Genomic DNA, 22,291 nt, shown 5'->3' on the forward strand with positions numbered 1-22,291 from the left:
ACGTTACACTTATAGTAAACAAGAAGCATTAAGGAAATTAAATACCACTAACGTAAATAAATAAGCTCTACAACCTTCTTTATTCTACAGCCTTACAGTGGAAATGTCAAGAACATTTTCTAGGTGTCCATTTGTGGGGAAGAAGTGGGAGACATTCAAGGGGTAAAATGCTTTTTTTTTCTTTATCTCCAGAGAGTATTAAGCCATTTAACTAAAAGGAAAAAATATGAGGAAATAATAAATGTAAAACCATTCATCATTCTAGTATTTTTGGAAAACATTACTGCTTAGTTGACTGTCATTTTAATGAAAAACAATTTTTAAATAATAGGCATAAAGGATTCAGAAATACATCATAGTATGAAATAATGATCATTTCCAATGGTTCCAGACAGTAATTATTTTCATTAAGAGGAAGTGGAATGACCATTTGAATGGTAAGAACTATGCAGAAGAGTCAATAGTTTCTCAGTTAATCTCATTTTTAAATTAATTAAATCCATCCTAAATTTAGATTGTAACACCAAGTGGGACCAATGAAACAGCTACTTCACACAACCTAATTCCTACTAGAAAGCTGAAACAAGTGCTACAGCATTAATGGATTTATTTAACTATATGTTTTTCAAGACTTAAAATTCCTTTTGACATTTGGAATTCCTTTAATATTTAAAAAGCCTGTTTTTTTAAATGGCAAGTTTGAACTTGTCTGATCAAAGATGTCAACAAAATATTTACTTTTGAAACAAGGGAAGATGTGTTGTTAGGGCCAAAACAAATAGATATTTTATTAAATTAAGAGAGCCAAAGTTTTCTGACTGGTATATAAATACCATTATTGTAGGTGCTTTATAAACACTGCTCAGAAGTCTGGACAATCTCTAAGAAATTTTAAATGTATAGCTGACATGTAGATTATGCTCATGTGAACAATATGAACACACCTCAACGGGAGGAAAATCATGGTAGAATATTACTTACAAGGCAAGCTTTTAGGCTACCAGACATTCAATTCTGACACTGCTCTCTAGGGAGGAAGGGAAGATGTGTTCAAATTTAACTGAAGCTGAAAAGAGCCAAAGAAGAGGAAAAGGTAAGGGGACAAGTGAGGAGGAAGGGGCTGGAAGGAAGGAGAAAATTAATGGGAAAGAAGAAAAAAGGGTGGAAGAAGCAGGCATTGATAAAAAACCTTGGCAACACAAGGCTATTCAGCCTCTGAGAACACTTGGTAATTTATATGCTAAACTAGATGCTCGGTTCCATAAAGTTACCATTATCTTCTCTCATTCTTCTCCCCAAAAGGTCCTTAATTTCTGTATCAGTATCTAAACTAATGATTTATTTTACTAAACTGGATTAAGCCCTAGAGGCAGTATTAGTTCCACCTTGATCTCTAGATAGATCTTTTGCTTCATTCAGTGTATGTATATTTCATTTTTTTTTCTGTTTCTTGAAACATTCAAGACCAATTGATGATTATCCAGTACAGGTCCTTCTTAGAAACATGATCTGTGTGGGCAACTCAGGCAGTTTACCTAAACAAGATAACCTGGTCAGCACTTACTACACATTCAGTATAATTTTGCATACCGTATTTTCTAATTAAGATACACAGCAGTAGGGATGAGTGATGTTAATTATCTAAGAATATTTTCATATTAAAATAAATGTTTCTGTCATGGACTAGAACACAAAATTTGCATGAAATTTTAAGATAAAAGAAAGGACTTAAAGAAAATAGGGTTCTCAAAGGGTCACATTCAACAATGACTCAGGACCCCTACAGTGTAAGTATATTTGTTTAAATTCTTCTGCTATATGGAAGCTAGTGAAGAAAAACTGGAAGAAAGCAATTAAGAAGTACTGTTTTCCCTACTCCCATAACTCCTAATACTTTATATTTCTTTCTTTCTATTGTTTATAATACTTTACCCAATTTAAAATAACTACCCAGATTTATAATCAAACAACTGAAAAGCAGTACATCTAAACTTATATTTAGAATGATACAGAATAAATTATTTTTTAGGAGTTAGTAAAAAAGGAGGACTCTGAAGCATATACATATATACATCAGAATTCTATTTCTGATGATTTTACATAAGTTTGAGTGCAATGGCATTATCACTGACTTTAAAAAATAGGGAAATACTAAGGTCCAGACAGATAAACTTTTCTAATAAACCATTTTCTCCTTTGAATTTATTTTTGTGTTTTTAAACATCCTTATCTATAATTGTTTTAAAATTTTCAACCATGTATCAGGTCTATCATACTAAACCTAGTACATAAACTCATAATGTGTTCAAATCTGAATCATTTAAGTACATAATTTCAGTTCTGATAAACTGAGACGGTGCCTACAGATTTCATATCTGGAACCCACTGGAAACAGTCACCCAGCTTACCTGGCGCTAACCCAGCAGCAGCAGGACACCCCGTGGGCGCGTGGGAGAAGACTTGAGAGAAGGCAGACATGTTTGACTGGGACACATTACTCAGCCTGGAGGTTGGTCCTCCTTTAGGAATAAACTCGCTTGCAGTAGGATTTGGTGTCTATTTAAAAATCAAATATAGTTAAATTAACACACTTTGAGCTCAAAAAAGACATTTAATCTACTAAGCATCATTCCGGAGTGCTTTATTTACTGAGTAAAATATTTTACTGAAAGGACTTACGGTGGTTTTTAGTTTCCATTTTTGGGAGTGGTGTAAACTTCTTGAAGTAAATTTTTAAATCAAATTTGAGGATTTTAATCATTTCACTTGGAGAATTTAACCTCAGAAACGTGTAAACTTTACCTTTATTATCAAATATGCATCATTATCAAACTATCCTAATACATTTTAGAGAACTAGGAGGTTGAGACTACCTCAAAACTGAGCAACAAGTTTCAAATTTAGTATCTTTAAACCACTTCTACCAGGATAAAGGTCAAAACTGCCTTTATTTCAAAATTAATCACTTCCTTTTTTATAAGCAAAGACATTTCCTAAATAATATGGCACCATGTACTTAAGCAACATATTAAAGACAAGAAAAACACTAAAAAATAAGGCAAACATGGGAGGAATCAAGATGTAAGAAAAACATAATAGAGGCCTGCAAAGTAACTTGTTATATTAAAAATATTTTATTATGAGATTATACAGAAAAAAAATTTCTCTATAGTTGTATTACACTATAATATTTTCTATATTCAAGTGGCATGGTACTTCTGACTTTAAGAAATACTAGAACATTATAAGACTGTATATTAAATTCATAAATGGCCTACATTCTATCCATGTAAAACAAATAAATATCCTATTTTTCTGGATAGCATTTTAAATTCAACATGCTTAAGTATAATAAAGACTCAATGACTGTCAGTTAACATTAATGACATCATATGAACTCAATGTACAAAAGTTAGCCAAGATACATAGCCACATTTTATATATATATACACAAACTTTAAAGCACACTGAATCATGATGAAACGAGTTTAACCACTTAAAAGTATTTCAGAATTATCATTAGAATGTAAAAATGCACTGCCATAGAAGACAGAAAGTAAGACTAATTACTGTACAACCCATGAACAACTTCTCTATTTGATATGAATGACACTTTATACTGCCAGGTTAGAGCTCAAAATACCAGATTTGGAAGATAGTAAGTTATCCTACGTTTAAACTCTAAAGCAAGTGATATTTTACTAGTACCAGCTAAAATTAAATACAGTGATAGAATATAGAAGATATGCTCAACTGGGATGAAATTTTTAAAAAATCCATTTCTATCAAAAATGTGTTTTTAAAACTTTCTGAACTCTAAAGTTTTTAGAAATAGAGGCATGTTCTTTAAAAGTATGATCAGTTCCTTAATTCCTAGAATTGAAAATAAACCAAAGCATTTTACTGATACAGTAATCTCTAATTACAAGGGGACAAATGGCCACTAATGATCACTTAAGAGCTAAATTGATATGTACCAGTTAATTTTAAATATGTTTTAGAAGGCAAGTCAAGACAGAAGCAATCAGGTACCTTGGTAAAAATCCAAAATGTCTAGCAGAGAAGAGTTCAGGATTATAAGATTACTAGGAGACAGCACATTTAGACTATTCAGATATATGCATGCAAAAAATTTTAGTGCCATATTTCTGAGAAACAGGTATTATGCAGTTTCCACTTCAGTTATATCCTACATTTACTATGAATAACAGACTATCTGATTTCAAACCTGGATTTCTCTAAATTAACATCTGTTTAGATTAATTTAAAGCCTACCTCTAAAGGATCCTATAAAAAATAAAAAGGAGGGTAAAGTCTATTCTACCGTCCCCAAACAAGTTATATATAAAAAGTCACGGTAACAAATTTATTGTAATAGAAGTTATTAAAATTAATGTAGCTATGAAAATTTACACACTAATTATAACACTAAACTAACTTTTAGAGATTCAACGACACAGATGCAAAAAACCTACCCAACAATGAATTTTAATTAAGAAATGAAAAGAAAGGCCTAAAATCCTCCCTGCTTTCTTTTTCCTGATTTAAGACAGCAAGGATTTTTCCCTTAAGTGGATAGGTTTGGGAGTTTTATTCAATTCTGAGTATTTGAGATTTAGAGAAAAGGTAAGAAGTTTCATGGCAGAAAAAAATGATTACATAGGATTTACCTAAAAACACACACACAAAAAAAATTCTTAAGAGAGTAGAGTTACTATTATTAACAGAATATAAATTCCTATAGCCAGATAAGAGATCAGAAGCAGTTAAAATAATAATGAGAAATTATTGTAATGAGAATACTTTTTCATGATAAAATCAGTTAAAATAACTACAATTAAAAGATGCATTCTTAAAGCCACTTTAATATTTCTGATTTAAAATATAAATAAGGGTTTTACAAAGAAACAAAATAACAGATATACATCTTTAACACGTTAAGAATTTTTTGAAAGATAAGGCAAAACTGATAACTAAAACAAGTATAGTCAAATGAAATTCTGTTTATTAGAAAATGATCTCTTTTAGCTTGAAACTGAAGGTTATATCTAGAAAGAAGACTCAAAGAAAAAACTTCAGTTATGTGAATGATTTGTCTAACTTCAACACTAAAGAGAATGGAATAAATGAGAAAAGAAATGTGAGGAAGAAAATCAAAGTTTTAGTATTCCTGCCCTATGACTTAAATTGATCACTTCACAACTAGATGTGTTCCTGTAATATAAAATTTGTTTTCAATATACAGATATATTTCTATGCATAACTTCTATTTCCATTCTAATTTCTATTCATACTTTAAATCCTAATTTTCATTTATATCTTAAACAGCTCTAAATGCATATTTGAGACAAACATCAATTTTTATTCAAGTTAAATAACAGCAATTCACTTTGTGAGAATTTACCAGTAGTTTCAGGTTCTCATACCCTTACCTAACAACACACACACAAAAAAAACATTCAAAAGTAAGAGAGTAGAGCTACTGCCCTATGACTTCCATGCCAAAAACAACCACGTGCTTTTTATATGAGTTCTACAAATTGACAACATCCCCCAGCATTTAGATATTATTCCTACCTGCACTTTCTGGACATAAATATACTAAAGCAAAAGTTCTAACCTTTAGCTTAAAAAGTACTATTGTAATTACTATCATTGTATTTTAAATTAAATAATAATGTTTCAATCCAGACATCCCATCAAACCAATAGAGTATTTCCTATCTATAAATGAATAAGGGTTTTGTACAAGTAAGTGCATTTTCTGATGAAGTTTCTAAATCAGAATACAATTTTATGCTTTTCTACTATCATATGGTTCCACAGAAACTGTTATTTTTTACAGTAAAATTCAGTATTTAATACTCTAACTCCACTACAAACAGAACACTTAAGACTCAATAAAATAGTGCCATAAATTAAGGGACTAAGTTAATAAATAGTGCAACAAAATAAAAAGTACAGCCATTAATTTTTTTAAATTAGGTAGACAGGAAATGGTTTATACTGAATTAAAACAGAACACAAAATATTATGCAATACTTCACTAAAAGTATGTCAAAAAGGTCTATAGAACAAAATTATGTTGTCTTAAGGTGATGTGGTAAATGGTTAAGAACCCCTAATATTTCTGAATATTGGTGAGTTTTATTTAATCACAAAATAAACTTATAAAACCATAAAAATACCTTCCATGATACAAAATATAAAATTAAAAATACCTTCTAATGAGCTCAACTTGCTTTACCTGTCATAATGACTTCACAAGCTGCTATCCATAATCTTTCTATTGTCTGAATGAAACATGACCTGGAGACTTTCTCCTAACAGCTTTACCGAGATACAAATGACATACAATAAAATGCACGTATTTAAAATGTAAACTTTGATAACTCTTAACATTGGCAGACAATCATGAAACCATCACCCAAATTAAAATAACGAATATATCCCTCAGGCCCAAAAGTTTCCTCTAGCCTCTTTGAAAAGCCCTTTCTCCCACTCCTCTTTGCTCCCCTACTTTGGTCACATGCAACCACTCTCAGTTTGCTGTCACTATAGATAAATCTGTATTTCCTAGGATTTAATGTAAGTGAATCTTACACATAATTGCTTGTTTTTTTGACTAGCTTCTTTCACTTAGCATCATTAACAGTCATCCATATTACTGCCTATATCAATATTCCATTAATTTTTTTTACTGCGGATTAACATTCAATATTGATGTATCACAATTTGTTTATCCTTTCCTCCAATGGACAAAGGCTGTTTCCCCTTAGGGGCTGTTACAAAGCTACAAAGAACATTCATGTACAAGTCATGGTATGGACATGTTTCGTTACTCTTAGGTAATTACCTTACAGGGAATGGCTTAAACATCTGGTATGCGTATATATAACCTTTTTAAAAAAATTGGTAGGCTTGTTTCCCAGTGTAGTTAGAGTACTATAATAATCCACAAGCACTATGTAAAGAAACCAAATTGCTCTATGTACTCAGAACATGTGCCTTGGTGGGACTTTTAGACGGTTTAACAGGTGTCTGCAGAATCCCATTGTGGTTTTAATGTGCATTTCCCAAATGATTTATCTGCCATTCTGTATCTTCTTTAGTGAAATGTCTGTTCACACTTTTGACCATCTTACTGTTTGTATTTGTTTTCTATTGTGGAATTTTCACAGTTCTAGATAGAATTTTTTCATCAGATGTGTGTTATACAAATATTTTCTCCTGGATATGATATGTCTTTTCATTCTCACAACAGTACCTTTCAAAGAACAGAGGTTCTTAAATTTTGATGAAGTCCACTTTATCAAGTTTTTCTTTCATGGGCCATGTATTTGGTGTTCTACTGAAGAAATAATTGCCTAATCAAATGTCATAGATATTTTCTCATTTTCTTCTGTATGTTTTGTGGTTTCATGTGCATTTAGGCTTAAGATGCACTCTGAATTAATTTTTATTGAGTATGAGATATGGGTCTAATGATTCTTGCACATAGACAATTATACCAGCACCTTTTGCTAAGATGGTTCTTTCTCCAATGAGTAGTCTCTGCTACTTTGCTGAAAATCAGCTATGTATCAGTGAGTTAATTTCTGGACATTCTAATATGTCCCATTGATGCCAATCTATCTTCATGCCAGTACCAACACTGTCTTGATTACTTTGTCTTTACAGGAGGTTTTGAAGTCAGGTAGTATAGTAGTATAAGTTTTTTAATTTAATTATTTTTATTTTGGAATCATTAATCTACAATTACATGAGCAACATTATGGTTACTAGACTTCCCCCATCATCAAGTCCCCACCACATACCCCATTACAGTCACTGTCCATCAGCGTAGTAAGATGCTATAGAATCACTACTTGTCTTCTCTGTGTTGTACAGCCCTCCCTGTGCACCCCCCTACATTATATCTGCTAATCGTATTGCCCTCTTTCCCCCATTGTCCCCCACCACCCACCCTTCCTCCCCAGTCCCTTTCCCTTTGGTAACTGTTAGTCCATTCTTGGGTTCTGTGAGTCTGCTGCTGTCCTGTTCCTTCAGTTTTTGCTTTGATCTTATACTCCACAGATGAGTGAAATCATTTGGTACTTGTCTTTTTCCGCTTGGCTTATTTCACTGAGCATAATGCCCTCTAACTCCATCCATATTGTTGCAAATGGTAGGACTTGTTTTCTTCTATGGCTGAATAATATTCCATTGTGTATATGTACCACATCTTCTTTATCCATTCATCTACTGGACACTTAGGTTGCTTCCATTTCTTGGCTATTGTAAACAGTGCTGCGATAAACATAGGGGTGCATATGTCTTTTTCAAACTGGGTTCCTGCATTTTTATGGTAAATTCCTAGGAGTGGAATTCCTGGGTCAAATGGTATTTCTATTTTGAGCTTTTTGAGGAACCTCCATACTGCTTTCCACAATGGTTGAATTAATTTACATTCCCACCAGCAGTGCAGGAGCATTCCCCTTTCTCCACATCCTCACCAACATTTGTTGTTGTCTTTTGGATAGTGGCCATCCTTACTGGTGTGAGGTGATATCTCACTGTGGTTTTAATTTGCATTTCTCTGATGATTAGCGATGTGGAGCATCTTTTCATGTGCCTGTTGGCCATCTGAATTTCTTCTTTGGAGAAGTGGCTGTTCAGATCTTATGCCCATTATTTTTGTTTGTTGAGGTGCATGAGCTCTTTATATATTTTGGATGTCAATCCTTTATCAGATACGTAATTTATGAATATATTCTCCCATACTGTAGGATGTCTTTTTGTTCTATTGATGATGTCCTTTGCTGTACAGAAGCTTTTCAGCTTGATATAGTCCCACTTGTTCATTTTTGCTTTTGTTTCCCTTGCCTGGGGAGATACGTTCATGAAGAAGTTGCTCATGTTTATGTCCAAGAGATTTTTGCCTATGTTTTCTTCTAAGAGTTTATTGGTTTCATGACTTACATTCAGGTCTTTGATCCATTTTGAGTTTACTTTTGTGTATGGGGTTAGATAATAATCCAGTTTCATTCTCTTGCATATAGCTGCCCAGTTTTGCCAACACCAGCTTTTGAAGAGGCTGTCATTTCCCCATTGTATATCCATGTCTCCTTTATCGTATATTAATTGACCGTATATGTTTGGGTTAATATCTGGACTCTCTATCTGTTCTACTGGTTTGTGGGTCTTGATTACTGTGGTTTTGTAGTAGAGCTTGAAGTTGGGAAGCGAGATCTCCTCTGCTTTATTTTTCCTTCTCAGGATTGCTTTGGTTATTCGGGGTCTTTTGTGGTTCCATATTAATTTTGGAACTACTTGTTCCAGTTCATTGAAGAATGCCGTTGGTATTTTGATAGGGATTGCATTGAATCTGTAGACTGCTTTAGGAGGGATGGCCATTTTGATGATACTAATTCTTCTTAGCCAAGAGTATGGGATGAATTTCCATTTGTTAGTGTCCTCTTTAATTTCTCTTACGTGTGTTCTTTGTAGTTTTCAGGGTATAGGTCTTTCACTTCCTTGGTTAGGTTTATTCCTAGGTATTTTATTCTTTTTGATGCAATTGTGAATGGAATTGTTTTCCTGGTTTCTCTTTCTGTTAGCTCATCATTAGTGTATAGGAAAGCAACAGATTTCTGTGTATTAATTTTGTATCCTGAAACTTTGCTGAATTCAGGTATTAGTTCTAGTAGTTTTGGAGTGGAGTCTTTAGGGTTTTTTATGTACAATATCATGTCATCTGCAAACAGGGACAGTTTGACTTCTTCTTTACCAATCTGGATGCCTTATATTTCTTTGTTTTGTCTGATTGCTGTGGCTAGGACCTCCAGTACTATGTTGAAAAACAGTGAGGAGAGCAGGCATCCCTGTCTTATTCCCGATCTTAGGTGAAAGGCTTTCAGTTTCTCGCTAGTAGTAGTATAAGTTTTGCATCTTGTTCATTTATTGATTGATTTTAATTTGGTTTGTAGTTCCTTTGCATTTTCATATTGGCATATAGTCTGCTGAACTTTAATTGCATTTCACTGAATTTATAGATAATTTGGGAAGAACTGACATCTTAACAATACCGAGTCTTCAGATCCATGAACATGATATATGTTTCCACTTACTTATGTCTTCTTTAGTTCCTCTCAGGAAAGTTTTCAAGTTTTTAATGTACAGGTCTTCAGACCTTCTTCAGATTGATCTTTCTTTTATATTTCTGATATCACAAATTGCACAAATTTTAAAATATTTCAAAGTAGGATTGTTTGTTGCTAGTACATATATTCCTGTGGCTGCTGTAAGAAATGACCATAAACCTGACAGCTAGTTCCTGGAGGCCAGAAGGTGCTGGTGCTCCCTGCAGAGGCACTAGAGCAGAGCCCACTCAACGCCTCTCTGCTAACTTCTAGGTGCTGCCCGCATTCTTTGGCATTCCTCGGCTGGTATCACATCACTTCAGTTTGCAATACCATCCTCACATCACCTTCTCATCTGCATTTAATCTTCCTCTACCTCAGTCTTACATGGATACTTGTTCAAGAGATTCAGGGCCCACCTTATCACCTTGTCGCAAGAGCCTTAACTTAATTACATCTGCAAAAATGTTTTTTCTCAATAAAAACTCACAAATTCCAGTGATTAGAAACATACTTTTCAGAGGGACCACCATTCAGCACACTACAATAGAGAATTAAATTTCAGTTGGGTATGTTGACTCTGTATCATGCAACTTTACAGAACTTACTTATTTGTTCTTATAGCTTCTTTTTTGGTAGGTTCCATCATATTAGCTACAGATGATTTGTTTTAACCATAAATGATAACTATTAATGTCCTCTGAATATTTTTCCTTACATCAACCAACCTGTATGTTTTGATTTCCTTGTCTTTTACTAGCACATCTAGTAAAATACCAAATATAAGTGGTGAAAGCAGATATTCTTGCCCTCTGATTTCAGGAAAGCATTTAGTTTTTCAATATTATATATGATCTCAGCTGTAGTTTTTTCACACATGCTCTTTTTCAAATTAAGTATGTTCCATTTTATTTCTAGTTCGCTCAGAGTTTTTGCCAGGAATTGATAATGAAGTTTGTCAAGTTTTTTCCCTATCTACTGAAGATAATCACATGGTTTTACTTGGGTCATATAATTAATGTTATCAATGGACTTTCTCAATATTAAACCAACCCTGTATCACTGGGAAATTTTCAGTTCTTCATGGTATAGTATCCTTTTTGTAAACCATCAGGATTCAGTCTGTTAATTTTGTTAATAATTTGTACATCTATATACATAAGGGATACTGGTTTTCTTTTTATGCAATGTCTTGATCTGGTTTTGGTAGCATAGTAATGCTGACCTCACAGAATAAATTGAGAAGTATTCCCTCTTCTTCAGTATTTTTGGTAAAGTCTGTGTAGAATTCACACTATTTCTTCCTTAAATATATGGGAGACTAAACCAGTGAAGCCACTGGGGCACTCTTTGTGGAAGGTTTTTTACTATAAATTCAATTTATTTAAAAGATTTGGAGCTAATCAGATTATCTATTACTTCTTGAGTGAACTTCAATAGTTAGTATCTTTAAAAATTTGTTTCACCCCTTATCAAATTTATTGCCATCTAATAATTCATAGTATTTCCTTAGTATCCTCATAGTACCTGTCAAATCTAATGGTAATTTATTTCATTCCTGATATTGGCAATTTGTGCATTTTATCTTTTCTTCCCAATCCAATTTGGAAAAAAAAATTGTATTTTCTTTTTTATCAATTTTATGGATCTTCTCAAAGAACCATCTTGTTTCATTAATTTTTCCCTAATATTTTTGATTTTACTGATTTCGGCTCTCATCTAATTATTTATTTTCTTATGCCTTCCTTGGGCTTAATTTGTTGTTTCTAGTTTCTTAAGGTAGAAGCCAAGATTACTGACTCTGGAACTTTTCTTATTTTCTAATACAAGCATTTAGTGCTATAAATGTCCCTCGTCACTGCTTTAGTGGCAACCCATACCTTCTGACATGTTTTCATTTCCATTCAGTTTAAAATACCTTCTAATTTCCTTTTTCATTTCTTCTTTGACCCATGAGTAATTTAGAAGTGTGTGATTCAGTTTCCAAATACTTGAATGTTCTCCAAAGATCTTTCTGTTGATTTCTAATTTAATTCCAAAATTATATCCAAAGAATCCTTTTAAATTTATTGACATGAACTGGCCTATCTTGGTTCATGTTTTATGTACACTTGAAAAACTATGCATTTGGTTGTTGTTGGGCAGTGTTCTATAAATGTCAAACTGATAGTTAAAAGTTGTTCAAGCCTCCCATCTCCTTATAAAGTTTCTGCCCCTGTTTTCTATCATTAAGAGAGGAGTATGAAATGCCTACCACTGTTTATTTCTCTTCACAGTTCTATTAGTCTGTGTCTCGTGTATTTTAACACAATGCTACTAGATACATAAGAATATTTAAGAATGGTATATCCATGTTCTTAATGAACTGTGCACATTATCTATCAAGTGACCCTCTTTGCCCCTGGTAATATTCTCTGCTTTGAAATCTACTTTATCTGATATGAATATAGCTATCTGCCTTCTTTTGACTAGTGCATTGTATTAACTTTCAATTTATTTTTCTTTTTATGTTTAAAGTACATTTCTTGTTAGCTTCATATAGTTAGACATTGCGTTTTTTAAAAAATCCAATTAGAAAATCTCTGCCATTTTATTAGAATGTTTATACTACTTACATTTAATGTGATTACTGATATGGCTGGGTTTAAATCTTTCTACCATCTTGCTATATTTGTTTTTTATCTGTTCCATCTCTTTTTTGTTACCCTTTTCCTTATTCTGCCTTCTTTGGGATTAACTGACTTTTTAAATTTCATTTTATCTCCTCCCTATGCTTACTTGCTGTAACTCTCTGTTCTGTTACTGTAGTGATTGCTTTAGGTTTTATAGTACATGTATTTCATTTATCACCGACTGTCTGCTACACAAAATACCACACTGAGAGGCTTAACCAATGGATTTTTATTTTCTCACAGTTCTGGAAGGTGAGAGTCCTACCTAGATCAAGGGTCCAGCAGGGTTGGTTTCTCCTAAGGCCTCTCTCCTTGGCTTGCCAACAGCCATTTTCTTGCTGTGTCATTCACAGCAAGAGGCCTTTTCTCTGTCCCCATGCATCCTTACTTTATCTTCTTCTAAGGACACTAGTCACACTGGACTAGGGTCCCATCTTTATGATCACATTTAACCTTTAATTACCTCTCTAAAGGATCTGTTTCCAAACAGAGTCACAGTAAGGGTTAGGGCTTAAACATATGAATTTGGGGGAGACACAATTCAGCCCAAAATATTTGTCTTAAACTACTTCAGAGTTATTTTTACTAGTGTTCAGTGTTCATAAATCACACAGAATAAAGAGGAACAAGGTGAAATGGAAAGGAGAAGTCAAATGGCTAACCAGAACCTCCAAGTTCACATTTCTAAGAGATTTTTTTTTAATGTAATGGGTTGTTATTTCCCCATATTTGAAACATATCCAAATACGGTCAATCTAAAATTTATCATCAAAACATATACAACTTCTGGGTTATTAATAAAATGACCCATTTAAGACCAGTCAAGTTTTATTTTATAAGTTAAAAGTTGACTTCTAAATACTACTACTATTATGAAATAAGTATCACAGTTTATAAATTTCCTGAAGCAAACTGGCCCTTTGATAAACACCCCAATTGAGGAAATATGATTTTCTAAATAAATTAGGATCAAATTGGTGGAGACAGTGAAAGAAAGTCGGTTACTAAGTGCTTCCAAGAGATTCACATCAGTGTTCTTTTAAATAGAAGTTCTCCTATTTATTAGTTGACTATCTCAGGGAGTAAGCAGCACATGTAGATTGGAACCTGTCAAATGAAAATCAATTAGCAATAATCTTTATATTATGGTAGAGTTGAGAAGACAAATTTTCATCAATTGAGCATAAATAATTATCTATATACAACAGTTGGAAACTATAGGGACATAAATTTCCAAAGTTCTTCATTAGTTCATCCTTGACAAAGTTTGTCAGAAATGGGAAATACTATAAACACTGCTCTTGAGAATAGTTTGATAATATGTGTCAAAATGAAAAATAAGCATGCCCTTTGACCAAGTACCCCCACATTTGGGAATTGAAGCTAAAGAGAAAATCACACAAGTAGAAAAGATTAAGTTTAGCACATTATTTTTTTGTTTATGATTTTTTTTTAAAAGGGAAATAACTAAAATATCTACCAGTAGGGACCTGGTTATGTGAATTATGGTATATATAATACTATGCAGCCATTAAGTATCATGTGAATTGATATATTTTCATTTGCTATGGAAAGAGGACAACACCACTACTGAGTGAAAATAAAAGAAAAATCAGGCTACAATGCAGTAATCACACTAAATTGCTATTTCTGTACAATGGTATGCTTATGCCTAAGAGAAGGAGCAAGGGAGGGAGCAGAGAAGAAAGAGAGAGACAAACACAGAGAGAGAGGGAATGTGTGTGTATGCATATGCACACGTGTGTAAAAGGCTGCTACTAAGATGCTCACTAAAATGTTAAGAGAGATGTTATCTCTGGGTAGGGTGAAGGAACTGGGGACATTTTTGCTTCCTTCTTTTGTACTTGTCTGTAGTATCTGAATCTTTTTCAGTAAGTGTGTATTTTTTTACAAAAGTTTTAAGAAAGTTTGTTAAGATTTGTTAATCATGATCCTTACACCATTCCCTTTTCTTTGCATATCATCATCACTGAATGGAGTGGTGTTATCATAAAGATTCACATGTGCAATATTTAAATCGAGACCAGTAAACCAATGTATATAAAAAAGCAAAACTGTAACTGGAGCATAGGAGACATTTTAAAAAACAGATTATTAACTGCTCCTCTTCCACTCAAAAGTTATTTACATCTCAGTCCTCCAGTAGCAGTAATCATTAATGTTCATGGAGGCATGCCACCTAGTTCACTCTCATTATTGCTCTTCCTAGTAATGTCAATTATCTCAATAAAGTTGGAAAAAAACATTATTCTGCCTAAAAGGAGTAAAAATATCCACTTAGGTCAGTTTGAATAGTTCAGGATAGTCAGACCATCACAGCACTCCAGAGAGGCAACAATTCCTTTATTTAGCTATAACTGTCTTCTATACCTATACACATCTTTTATCCATAGCTATATATTAGTAAAACCTACCTGTCACATTTCACAGTAAAAAACATTTACTTAGAGGCATTTCCTCTAACCAAGAACCCTGACATATTTAATCACAAGATATAACATGTTAAAATTTTCAAACATTTTTCCATAATGATATTTTTGCCATGAAACTGTACCAAAAGAAAATTTAAGGAAATGTACAAAGCATTAAATTTCAGGCCTAACATTAGGACAAATACTCACCTTACCAGATAATCATTAATCTAGGTTCATTCATTCAATTATTTGAATAGCTAATACATAAAAGACACTGTGCTAGGTACTGTGCTAGGCACTTCGGAGAAGAAAAATACATAAAACATAGGCACTGTGTTCTAGAAATTCACAGCCTGGCATTTCACAGGTATAGGATGTACCCTGAGCCCCCAAGAGCTCAGAACATCCATGTATCAAAAAAATATTAAGTAACTACTGTGTGCCATACACTGTTAGCCTATGAGGCAAGTTACAAATATATTAATTAGAGTAATGTGAAGTGCTAGGGAAAAGTGAACAAATGCTTAATGCTGTCTAATTAGGTTATAATTGAATGGAATCAACTGAATGAATTGCTTAAACTGAATCCTAAAAGACAAGTTTGCTCAGTCAAGACAGAGAAAAAGGCACTGCAAACAAAGCAAATGTTCTAAGAGAACGTCCAAAGGCAGAGGCAGGAGAACATGGTACTGCAAACAGTTCAGTAGGTCTGCAGGGTAATCAGGAGCCAGATCAAGAGGCATCCTCGATACCTTTCTTGGCGATTTGGGTTTCATTCTAATGACAAAAAAAAACATGAAAAAGATGAGAAACAAGATCAGATAATCACCCAGATAGTGACTTCAAAGGTAAAACCAGAAACAAGAAATCAAGTAAGAGACTGCAATAGTGATACAGTGATAGTCCAGGTAAGAAATGAGGTGGGCATAAATTATAACTCAGCAATATTAAGACAATTTCAAATTAGCACAATCAACACACTTAGTGGCTAGAGGATATGGCAGATAAGGAAGACTGAAGAGTCAAGAAGTGCTCACAAATTAGACGACTAACTGGGTGATAGGAATAACCAAGACAGATAGTGGGCATATAGCTGTGAATGAGTGTGTAGACGTGTGTGAATGAAAAACAGGTTTGAAGGAAAAGATGTGTGTTCATTTTAGACATACTGAATTTTTAAAAAGTCTTATGCCTATAGATGATGTCAAGAAGCTAGTATTTAGAGTGAGTATAGAGGGCTGAGAGGATAAAAAAATATGTATCTGGTAGTCAAATGTGGATAGGTAGGGAGTAGCCAGAGTAAGGAAGATATGCAGGAGTGCCAGGGGGCACTGTGTGGAAAAAGAAGAATCAAGGACAGAGCTTGGAACAGCCCCTGAAGGCAGGGCAAAGGGCAAGAGGTCCTCAAAAGAAAGTAGTAAAGGACAGTCTTACAGCTAAGAGAACAAAAAGTGTCAAGGAAAGAGGAATGGTCAACAATGTCCCATGCAGCAGAGGTCATATAAAAACTGTTACTTTGGGAGTTAAACTTATCAAAAATAATTTCAATACAGTGGCGAATGTGAAAGGCAAAACACTGGAAATTAAGAGAAGAATGAAGGTGGAAAAGTAGCAGTAAGCAGCAAGCAAGTATTTCTCAAACTGTATGGCATAGTTTCCCAAAGGCACCAACCACAGAACATTTCCTCAAGCAGCATTCCTTAATTCTGAGGTTCCAGAACAGGAGACACTTAAATGTGGCATGTTTATAAGGTAGAAGGAAACCAATGTCAAAGCAGAGACCATCTAAAACTAAAAAGGGATAATAAGTAATGCAATAAATTGTCAGAGAGAATAAAGACAGGTTCTAAAGCATATAGTAAAGGAACACTTGTTTGCTTGAGACAGGAAGAAAATAGTAAGATGTGAATGAAAATGTTTTATACAGGTAGAAAGCCAACACTAGAGGTAATTCAATGACCTCTTTTTCCCCCTCCGTAGTACACAAATCATTTACTTAAAGCCATTCCACATAAAGCCCAAACGATTCATTTCCTGGAGCCCAGAGACTAGAAATCAACTGAAATAACACCAAAACTCAGTGAGTAACTAAAGACTGAGGTATATCCACTGAGTTTCCAAAATCTCCCTGTGATCTTAAAAGCACCAGTACAAGCAAATAGGATTCACAGAATTTGTGGGCTAAGAGATTTTAAAGTGAACATTCTTACAACTGAACACTTATTCAAGAAAATGCCATGTAATGAGACCACAAGTGGGAGAAAAACCATCAAAAGAGATGTTGACAAGTATGAGTCTCCTAAGACACTTAACATCCAACAATCATTCACCAACATCACTTTAAGGGTCAGCCAAAACAGCAGTAACGCTAATAATTTATGATTCATAACCCCACTACTTCCAAAGGTTTGAGGCAAAAATATTTATGATTTTATTTAACATATTTTGGGGTAAATCTTAACCTGCAATATCTGAAATGACAAGTTTACAAAACCATGCATTTCACATTCTTTCACTGAAGTTGACACCTATTCCTTACATGGGAAATAGGAACACACTGTTACTCATTCAAAAAAAGAAAAAAAAAGGAATTTTTAAAATAATTAAAAAATATTCCAATGAGTCAGCATTAAAATATGAGCCCCTAAAAGACACTTAATGTCACTGCCTCATTCTATATATTCCGTAATACCATGCACATCTGAATACAACTATTCTGAAAGCACCATAAATAAATAGAACAAAGACACAGCTTAGGAGTGGTAAGATAAAATTGGAGGAATAGAAACTTATTTGATATCTACTACATGTCTGGAAATTTGAATCCTTACTATTCTCTAAAATAGGTGATAAAATATTTTAATCCTAAAAAATAGCATTAAAACTGTGTAATCAGAGAACAAATGAAAAGTCTTGAATTCACATAAAGATTGGTCAGGCAGATAATCACCCTAGGCAGAGACTGAGGGAAGATAAAATTTAATTTGCACTTAGATGAAATAAAGTATTGCTGATCTGGAGTCTCAGGTGACCTTCCATCTACCATCTGCTTGGTGATCAGGCTGAAATCATGAGGAAAATACAAAATGGAGAGCTCTGTCGCTTAACAACATTGTCAAGAAGTTATTAAGACAATTACCAGGCTCAGAAAATTGAAAAATATCAAGAATACTTGGATAATGTTAAACTTTAAGTTTTAAGAAAATAGAAGATAATCTAACATTTCAAAAGAAGTTACCATCCTATGTTCTAAATAGTTTTGATAATAAAATTAAGCAATGTAATATGATGGATGTAAGTCCCAGAAAACCTATGATAAATTTTTTTAAAAATATATAAAAGTCTTAGAATGAATCACTACAAACTGCACATACTACACTAAACAGTAACATTTAGAGACAAGCCAAACACTTTAAGGGTACAAAAATAATAAACACATCCCTAGTCTCAGATATTTACAATCCAGTGGGAAAAGACAGACAAAGAAACAATATAAAGCAGAATAAAGTACCTGTTAAACACCACCAACTATTGTGGAAACAGTAATAAAAAATTCTTTTCTTTGAGGTGTTGAAGCAAGTACTCACAGAGAAGATAGTATTTTAGATAACTCTTGAAGGAAGAGGGAGATTTTTTTCAGGCTCCATTAACAACAGTACAGAGATACAAAGGTTATACAAAACAGCTAATGTATTTTATAGTATATGAGGTATGAAAGATTCTGTATGATTAGTATGTGCGGATGGTTCAAGAAAGATAACTCTGGAAAGGCAGAACAGACCCTAAAGGTATTTGACAAAAATTATTCAGAAGATATACTTACAGTATAAACTATGTCAGTCATGTTAAAAAAGGAAAAAAGAGAAAGATACTGGAGAATCTTAAATAATAATTAGAGGCAGATGATACAGTAGAACATCTGAGGATTTAGACATAAGTAGATCCACTTCTTACTAATCCCAGCTCCATTACTTACTAATAATAAGGCTTTACTAAAATTAAAACAATTTTCAGATTTGTCAAACACAGATAATAATGTTATTATTGTTGGAAAGCCTTAGTATGATGTCAAATGTAAATTGTCCAACCTATCTACATGCAGATATCAGAAGGCACAGAAAAGTCTGGGTCTTGAGCTCAGAAGACAGCCCTATTAGAAATAAAATTTTAGGGGGCTTACAAGGGAAAGCAAAGAACCAGTGAGCCAAGAGCAGAAGCTCAAGAGGAGCCAGAGATGAAACACAGTCAAAAGTGCAGAGAATAAAGTTTCATAAATAAAAAGATGGCCAGCAGTATTAAGTATTGGAAAACTGCTGGATTTGGTAAAAAAGGAGAAACTTTGAGAGCAGTTTCAGCAAAATTTTGATAACAACAAACTGTAGGCACTGAAGGATTAAAAATAGCTGGTTTAAGAAATCAGAGAAAAGAATAGGATCTATTCCAAGAACTCCAAGTGGAAGCACCACAAACATAATAAAGGAGACCAGATGGGCACTGTCGATATTTCAAACAGCCACATGGAAAATAAATTTAGCCTCCACCAAGCTACAAAAGACAAAGGAAAATATTAAGTTTGATTCTCTAGTTAATACACATAGATATATTAGAATGAAAACATGAATCCGTTTTCAAGTGTCATGTGTTCAGTAAACATGCTCTTTCAAATCTTTCAAATCAGGATTCTTGACTGAAAATAAGTAAGATTATTAAGTACTAAAAGGTTGGGGATTATGGGGCTCTTGAAAGAAATCCCAGCATAAAGCATCTGTGAATGATTCAGGTAGAAACAGTCAGGAAAGTTTTTGTTCCTGTTGTTTTAAGTTTTTTGTTGATTGGTTGGTTTGCTGTTTTCTCTTGTTTCCAGAAGTAGAAGAACCTATAGATGTTAGGTCAAGATTTAAAAAATCAATGTTAAAAAAATGATCAAAGTTCCAGAAAGAAAAAAAGGTAGTTAAATGTGACTGAGAAAAAGATAAATCACAAGGAAAAAGGGACTGACCTTACAAATACTGCAAAGATATGCATAAGTTACATACAGTCCATGTCTGGAAATTTTGCATTCTTATCCTCAAAAATCTATTTTTCTGTAGTTTCCCTACAGAAGTTCAATTAGCCAGTTAGATAATTAAACCAATTATAACTCTAGTGCAACTAGAGCTGTATCACAGAAGTACAAAGACTTTGAATTCTGACAAACACTGATTCAAATTTCTGTTCCTCTACTGACTAACTGGTTAACCTAAACATTACTCAGCTTCTCTAAAATGTTTCCTCATTTAATAACACTTGTACAATAGCTATGAGGAAGACAAAAAAAGACAATATATGTAAAGAGCTTAGCACAGTGCCTGGCACAAGGCAGCCATTTAAGAACACACTATAATTACTAAAACAAAATATAAATAGTTCTCTGACCTTGGGATTGAAAAGACCTAAGCTTTAAAGGAAAGGAAACAAATGAAACAGGAAAGAGTAATATATCTATCTAGCAACCCATTTTTTACTGTAAAATTTTTATGTGAAAAAAAAAAATTTAAACATCATACAAAACTAAAATTAAAAAAGGTATCAAATTTATATAAATTACTTTTCTTATACAACAAAAAGATAAAATGAACCGAAAAACAAAAATGTATTAACATACTCTTTGCTCTGCGTATGTACCACCTGAATTTAGGAATTCACAAAGACAGTAGTGGAGACCAGATGGTATTTTTCAGTACTTCATCGTGTGGCTGGTAATGTGAAGTATTACTGCCTCTCCCATATTAGACTGAGTGAGGAATACCTTATGTCTTTACAGGAGTATCTGAATTGTTTGAGGCATTAAAATAGTAGTATTTGAAATACTAGATTCAGGTTAACACAATTCAATCTTTTGCACACTAAATGCAAATCTTTTACTAGCTACTTCAATTAAAAATAAAGTATCACTCTAGCATACAATCTTATACTAACCTAATGATTTCTCAAGCTGTAGTAAAAAGAGGTACCTCAAAATTGCCATACAGATAAGGGGGAAGGTCAAGTGGCTAACACCTCTCTGCACAGGGTAACTGGTTTCACCCCTGCAATATAATGATTTATAAAAAATACGTATTGGGCCAGTCAGATGACCAAAATATATTTCTCAGATACATTTGGTCTTCAAGCACATTCCTGAAACTGCCTCAGGACTCTAAAGGTGAAATGGCTGTCTTGTTATTAATGAAGTGGGGTTCTGGACCCTGCCCGCCGGTAGCGGCTGGTTGCCAGGAGGAACGGACCATGTGACTGCAGGGTTAGAACTTTCAGTCCCGCCCCCTGAATTCTAGGGAGGGGACAAGGGCTGGAGATTCAGCCAGCCGAAGGCCAGTGACTTAATCATGATTCTGTGATGAAGCCTCCATAAAAATCCAAGAGGAGAGCCTTTTGAAAAGTCCTTTTTCTGGAGAGCTTCCACTCTTGGGGAACAAGAAACACTTCTACACATGCCACTGAGTCGGGCCCCAAGCTCCACAAAGACAAATGTTCCTTTGTTTGGGACCTCACCCTATGCAATCTCTTCATCAGGCTATTGATTTATATTCTTTATCATATCATTTAATAAACTGGTAAACAGACGGAAGTGTTTCCCTGAGTTCTGTGAGCCGCTCTTGCAAATTACTTGACCCTAAAGAGAAGGTCTTTGGATAGGTCTCAAATATTTTAAGCATTAAGTATTTTAAGAGCCTGAACCAATTTCTTTGAAATGTTTTCTTTATGCAAAATTAGTTTCAAGAAGAAACTAAATTTCCCTGTAATCTCAAAAAATAAAAAAAAAAGGGAAGGTAGCTGGAACCTCCCATCTGTAGCTGGCTGGTCAGCAGCACAGGTACAGCCTGGTGCTTGTGACTGGCATCTGAAGAGGAGAGTGGGGGAAGGCAGGCTTAGAGGAATGAGCCCGTAACCTGGGGAATTTGGTGTTGTCTCTGGGTAGATTATGTCAGAACTGAGATGAATTCTCGGTCACCCTGCTGGTATCCAAGAACTGCTTGGTGTTGGGGGTCAGAGGAGACCCCACCATATTGGAACTGGTTTCAGAA

The 22,291-nt window shown here is 33.9% G+C and overlaps 1 protein-coding gene across 3 annotated transcripts in view; it reads right to left on the minus strand.

The window, feature by feature from the left end:
- The window catches only part of PAN3 (poly(A) specific ribonuclease subunit PAN3), a 139,659-nt gene that overhangs the window by 76,852 nt on the left and 40,516 nt on the right, over nt 1-22,291 (minus strand). For all 3 annotated transcript variants that reach the window (XM_057490030.1, XM_036917346.2, XM_036917348.2), the window contains one exon: nt 2,409-2,556. In XM_057490030.1, the coding sequence (XP_057346013.1) occupies nt 2,409-2,556 (148 nt within the window). The remainder of the gene's footprint in view (nt 1-2,408; nt 2,557-22,291) is intronic.

Source organism: Manis pentadactyla, chromosome 2, assembly GCF_030020395.1.
Source record: "Manis pentadactyla isolate mManPen7 chromosome 2, mManPen7.hap1, whole genome shotgun sequence".
Lineage (NCBI taxonomy): Eukaryota > Metazoa > Chordata > Mammalia > Pholidota > Manidae > Manis > Manis pentadactyla.